Below are 6,419 nucleotides of genomic sequence, written 5' to 3'. Positions count from 1 at the left end.
TTCCTTTCCTTTCTCCTCTCCTTATTCCTTCATTTTCCCTCTTACTCCGCTCCTTTGCATTCAATTAAATTCAGCACATTTAGTGAGCACCTACTATGTGCAAGGCACTACGTAGTTACAAAAGCAAAACATGGTACTTGCTTTCCTTTCCCCTAAAATTCTCCTCTTCTTATACTTATCTACCCTTCTCTCTAATACCCTCCTTTTCCCGCCGCCTTCTCTGCCTCCCCCCTCTCCTCCTCTCCATTCTCTCTTTCTCTTTCTTTTTTCTTTTCTTTTCTTTTTCTAGCTAACTGGAACCGCGAGCGATGCGAGCGCTGCAACACTGGCTGCAGCGGCTTCCTGCTTTCTAATGTTCCATTGTGAGGAGCTTCCATTGTGACGTCGCGCCCCTTCGGCTGGGCTTTGTCTGTCCATATATGGGCAGCTACGTCACGGAGCTTTCCCGGGGCTCGGATAAATAGGCTGGTGGAGTTCCCTGGCTGGGAGCATTTGGGCAGCAGTGAGCTTGCTAAGAAGCGGTGTGGCTGCTGGTGCTGGTGGCGGCGGCGGCTGTGGCGGCGGTGGCGGCGGCGCTGGTGGAGTGTGGGGGGGGTCCCAGGAAAGCAGGCACGCGTGTGTGTGTGTGAGATCAGTAAAGGGGCAGCCTCCAACACCTGCAAGCCAGGGCCCCCCTTCCCGCCCCCCCCCACGGCACACACCCCCACCCCCACCCCACACAAGAGCCTAGCCTCATACAACAGCGCCCAAGGGCGCGCAGAGGGCTGCACCCCCTTCCCCCCTCCCCCCTCTTCCACCCACACCCCCCAAAAAGGGTTCTCCTCCCTCAGCCCGCCCCCCTCCCCCTTTCCCTCCCCCCCCTTCCGAACTTTCCCTCTCGCATGCTTTTCCCCCGCACCACGGATCGCCTCTCTGATGCCGCTTCCCGGGGAGCTGTGCTAAGAGCGATCAGCGGCGGTGGCGGTGGCGGCGGCAGCTCGGGAGTGCTATGACCGGCAAACTCGCCGAGAAGCTGCCGGTGACCATGAGCAGTTTGCTAAACCAACTGCCTGACAATCTGTACCCCGAGGAGATCCCCAGCTCTCTCAACCTCTTCTCCGGCAGCAGCGACGCGGTGGCTCATTACAACCAGATGGCTACAGGTAAGGAGGAAGGAAGAAGGGGAGAGGAGAGGAGGGAGGGAGGGAGGGAGGGGGGCGCGCTGGGAATTTTCCGAGGGGCGAGTTGCTTTTCCCACCCATCCCTCCCGCCTCCCGGGCTGCGGGGAGGCTCCCTTGGAGACGCCGCGGTAAAGGCTCCGGTTATCCCGGGTGGGTGCAGCCGCTGATGGGAGGTAGGTGCTAGTGGCTCCAGAGCTCTTTCCCCGTGCAGGTGGACAGATCTTCAGGCTCAACATTAGGCGTGGCGATCTCCCCCTTCCTCTTTCCTCGGGTGCAAGTGGGAGGGGGTCTTGCTTTTTTCTGTGTAAGATCGGTCCTTCCGCCCTCCCCCCGGGAATGGAGCCATGTGCGATGAGTCCCCGCGGTAGGGAGAGGCACTGCGACGCTGCCTTTCCTGGGCATTTACCGGAGAGAAACTGGGTGTGGGTACGGCCGGGGGTGGGGGTTGGGGTGGGGGGGTTAGGGATCGACCGATCCCGTGCTCGGGGACCCTGAAAGGGACAAGGAAGGTAAAGGAGAGATGACTGCAGCCAAAGGGGGAATGCTGGCCAAGTTGCCCTTATCCTTTCTCCCCAGCTCGTTCTCGTTTCCCACCCCACCCCCTCCACTGAGAGCCCGGAGCCTCTCCAGGCCCCAAGGAGGAGTGGGGGCGGGGGAGAAGGAACAGTAAGGGGAGCTAGCTCTCGGTACTCAATGTCCCTCTATACCCACGGTGCCCCCCCCCCTTTGCTTTAGGGACAAAGCATCTGATAGTACTGGCGTTTGCTTCTTGCCTCTTTCCATCGATCCTAGGGCATTAAGGGAGGGGTCTCGCAGGGGTAAGGGCTTGGGAGAATCGGCTGAGTTTGTTGGGGTTGAGGCAGAGAGACCACTGCGCTCCGCTTCTGAATCTACCTGTAGCTACTGCCTAGCTACCTGCCTGCCCCTCCTCGGGGGAAACAATAAACCTGTATGTGTGTGTGCGCGTTATGCGCGAGTGTGCGCGCGCGTGTTATACGCGGGTGTGTGTGTGTGTGTGTGTGTTGCATATACTCCACACCCCGAGCCATAGTACGTATTTTGCTGTATCCCAGGTTGCGCCCGATAGATCGGCACCGCCCGGTTCGCGCCGGGGCGCGCGTTGCTTCTTGCCCTATTAGCTTGCTCGCTCACTCGCTCGCTCTCCTTGGCACCCCACCCTTGCTCGGCACCTGGGCACGGGTCTGGGCCCCTGGGCCCGCTTAGCGCGGCTCTGGCGCTCGGGTTCACTCACCCCTCCCCTCTCTCCCTCCCCCCTCTCCACAGAGAATGTGATGGACATCGGTCTGGCGAACGAGAAGCCCAACCAGGAACTCTCTTACTCCGGCTCCTTCCAGCCCGCTCCGGGCAACAAGACGGTGACCTACTTGGGGAAGTTCGCCTTCGACTCCCCCTCCAACTGGTGTCAGGACAACATCATCAGCCTCATGAGCGCCGGCATCCTGGGGGTGCCCCCGGCCTCCGGGGCGCTCAGTACACAGACCTCTACCGCCAGCATGGTGCAGCCGCAGGGAGAGGTGGAACCTATGTACCCGGCGTTGCCCCCTTACTCCAATTGCAGCGACCTCTATTCTGAGCCCGTGTCTTTCCATGACCCTCAGGGCAACCCCGGGCTCGCCTATTCCCCCCAGGATTACCAGTCGGCCAAGCCCAGTTTGGACAGTAACCTTTTCCCCATGATCCCCGACTACAACCTGTACCACCACCCAAATGAGATGGGATCTGTCACGGAGCACAAGCCTTTCCAGAGCATGGATCCCATCCGGGTCAACCCACCCCCCATCACTCCCCTGGAGACCATCAAGGCTTTCAAGGACAAACAGATCCACCCCGGCTTCGGCAGCTTGCCCCAGCCGCCGCTCACTCTCAAGCCCATCCGGCCCCGCAAGTACCCCAACCGCCCCAGCAAGACCCCGCTCCACGAACGACCCCACGCGTGTCCGGCCGAAGGCTGCGACCGCCGCTTCAGCCGCTCCGACGAGCTGACCCGGCACCTGCGTATCCACACTGGCCACAAGCCCTTCCAGTGCCGGATCTGCATGCGCAGTTTCAGCCGCAGCGACCACCTCACCACCCACATCCGCACTCACACGGGCGAGAAGCCTTTCGCCTGCGAGTTCTGCGGGCGCAAGTTCGCGCGCAGCGACGAGCGCAAGCGCCACGCCAAAATCCACCTCAAACAGAAGGAGAAGAAGGCAGAGAAGGGGGGAGCGGCCTCCGCCTCCTCGGCGCCCCCTGTATCTCTGGCTCCCGTGGTCACCACCTGCGCCTGAGGACCTGGCTCCGGCTCCAGACCCCACTTTTCCCCTCCAGTGCCTCCCCGTTGCTGTCTTGAAAGCAATGGGGCACCCCGCCGCGGAGGCGCAGGGGCCGCGCCCTGGCCTCTCCCTGGACGCACGGCTCCCAACTCCCCTGTGATGCTTCTTACCCACCCCCTCGGCACTAGCCTAGGAGTCGGGGTCCAGATGGGGGAACCTTCCCCCTCGCCGCCGCCCTTCACTGGGTAGGGGGGGTGTGGAAAGGTGGCGTCTAGCCCGCTTTGTTCAACTCGGATCGCCTTGATCCACAGGGGGCAGGTGGGACTCACCAGGGACCTTACGAAGACTTGTGGGTGGGGTGAGGAGCTTAGTCCGACCCTTGCACACCCCACTGCCCTCCGTCTCCACCTCCCCTGCCCCCCATCTTGGAGACGGGGGGTGGGAGGGGGGGAGACGAGGAGCGCACCAAAGCGCAGTGCTTGCTGCCCGCCGTGTGCGCGCCTGCGTGCGCGTGTATGTATGTGTGTGTATGTGTGCGCGTTTGTGTGTGTATGTATGTATGTTTGTGACTGAGCTCTCAACTGGGCTGTTTTACCACCCTCACCCCAAAAAAACTCCCCTTCCCACACCCAGTCCCCTGGCCTCTTGGAGGAGAATCTGAGCGAATAGATGGCTTTGGGGGTCGGTCCGCAGGGCGGGACGAGGTGGTCTTTCGTCTGATGAGAAATCTTCTCTCTTAGAGAAACATCTCGGATGCTGCCGCCTCGGGGTCCCTTTTGGCCCCTGGGTCCTCTAACCTCTTCCCTCCATGACCCTCGGGGCGCTTATTCCCACCTGCCTGGAGAAGGGTGGGCGGCCATGACTGAGCCTGCTTTTTTCCCCTTTCTTCTTGTATCTTTTATTTAAGCTTTCCGAGTATTTTCCCCTCCTTCCTTTTCTTCCTTTTTTTTTTTGAAACTGACTCTTCATCAGACTCTGCTTCCCTTCCTTTTTTCCTCAGCCCTCTCACCGTTTACCCCCCCCCCCTTTCCTCTTCCCGAACCACCTTTCTCCAGAAAAAGCAAGGCCCATCCAACTTCCAATTTAGTTGGCCTAGCGACCTTCTCCCTGCCCCAGTGCGGTTGTGTTTTTGTTTCTCACATACAGAGAAAAGTCACATATTCCACCTCTCCCCAAGAAAGAGAGAGATGGCCCTTTTTTTTGTCCTAGTCATCACACACACAAAAAAATGGTACAACAAATTGAACTTAAATATCTGTGTGTATGTGTGAAAACACACACAAATAGAGTATTCCCTTAGCCGGATAATATCACTACGGTACTTGGTTATCTGGTGCAGTGCACATAGATAATCTTTAAATATACAGCTTTAAATGTTTTATTTTTGGAAGAAATGCTAACTGTGGAGGAGAATTATATATACATATATATAATATATATATACATAACTAGTATGTATATGTGTGTGTTTATATCCAAACTTTCCTCAAAGGAAGATGGGGATTTTTGCATTGACCTCTATTGCTGGATGATCTTCCCATACCCAAACCTTAATCTCTATCCCCCCCCCCAACTCTTTCTTCTTGCCCTAATTTAACCCCAACCCCAAAGCAGCTCTGAATGTGTTATGGTGGCTCATTTGAAGTGGAAATAGAGGGGAAGTTGCTCTCCCCAGCAGCTTTCAGCACAGGTCTGATTGAATGTACCTATTAGATTTATTTCTCCTGTGGTTAGGAAGCTGCTGAGAGAGGGTGTATAGGTCTGGAGTTTACAGCGTGGGTCTGCTTTTAAAGTCACTTTAACATTTCCCACCTCTTTTTTTTCTTTAAGAAGAAAAAAGCACCTTTTCGGTGGTGGATAAAATAATACTAAAGGACTTGAGACAGAAGGAATTGGAAAGGCAAAGGGTTGTGAAATTTCAGGGGAGTTTTTAACCTTTTCCTAGCTCCTGAGAGAAGGGGAAAAGGTCTGGGAAAGGCCCACATTTTTTTTTCAGCTGAAGGGTAAAATCTTTCTTTGCAGAGACAGTATTTTGCTGAATACTTTTTATAATGTGATAATTATTAAAAAACAAAAACCAAAATTTTTGGTCACTTCAAAGCTGGAAGGAGGAATCAGATATCTCTTAATATTTTTTTCTTGCTCCTTCTGGTATATGCATGTCACTGCATGACAGCTCTGAGTTTTCTTTTGTTTTAATAAAACTGTGCTCAGACATTTAAGCTAAACTAAGAGGAAAAAAAAAACTTTGTTGCCAAAAGGTTGTGCTATCCAGGTTTTTATGTCTGCATGTAAAAACAAAACAAAACTAGAAAATGCACTCTTAACTTATGTGAACTGAGAGGAACAAAACAAAATCAGGTTTTAAACAGGAAAACCTAAGGGGAATGATATTTTTTGAAAGACTTTTGTATAAAGTTGAGTACTTAGAAAAAGACAAACCAGATGTAATATATTTTGTGGATGTTTTTATTTCTTGGATTTATAGTACCTTATACTAAGGTAACCAAAAGTATGCTTGATATTGTGAAAAGGTGAAATTCTTCACCAGCATTTCATTTGCTCATTTGTCACATTGTAATGCCAATATGATATAGTTAATGCAAACAGCATTTTTAAAAACCGGAATATTGAAATGGTGTAATGTCGTACCATTTGCACTGTGAGCAAATGCTAATACAGTAAATATATTGTGTTTGCTGACAATCAACTGGGCTATAAATTTCATTTCGTGTTTGGGTCTTTTAATTTTGTATGAAGCATGCTTATTTTTGTTTCTTGGTCTGTTTCGGTTGGTTTGGTTTCTGGTCTTACTTCTCATGTTCAAAAAACCTTCAGAGGGAAAACGTGGAGTGGGAAGAGGGCAAATTAAGTCTGGGTTCTGGGGCCATTTGGAATCTGAGTTTAGGAGGTTTTGGTGGTTCTTTGTTTTATTGGTTGGCTGATTGGTTGGTTTTGGCTTTAGTTGCTTTGGGTGCTTCTC

At 53.4% G+C, this 6,419-nt stretch overlaps 1 protein-coding gene across 1 annotated transcript; it reads left to right on the top strand.

Annotated features, from left to right (window-relative positions):
• Window positions 1-337: 337 nt before the first annotated feature.
• EGR3 (early growth response 3) lies at window positions 338-6,146 on the top strand. The gene is made up of 2 exons (XM_056813703.1): window positions 338-1,142; window positions 2,445-6,146. The coding sequence occupies exons 1-2, from the start codon at window positions 989-991 to the stop codon at window positions 3,449-3,451; spliced, it is 1,161 nt and encodes a 386-aa protein (XP_056669681.1). The 5' UTR covers window positions 338-988; the 3' UTR covers window positions 3,452-6,146.
• Window positions 6,147-6,419: the final 273 nt, after the last annotated feature.

The sequence above is a fragment of the Monodelphis domestica genome, chromosome 1 (assembly GCF_027887165.1).
Source record: "Monodelphis domestica isolate mMonDom1 chromosome 1, mMonDom1.pri, whole genome shotgun sequence".
NCBI lineage: Eukaryota > Metazoa > Chordata > Mammalia > Didelphimorphia > Didelphidae > Monodelphis > Monodelphis domestica.
Note: the sequence above shows the minus strand (reverse complement) of the source record. Positions and strands in the feature narration are given on the sequence as shown.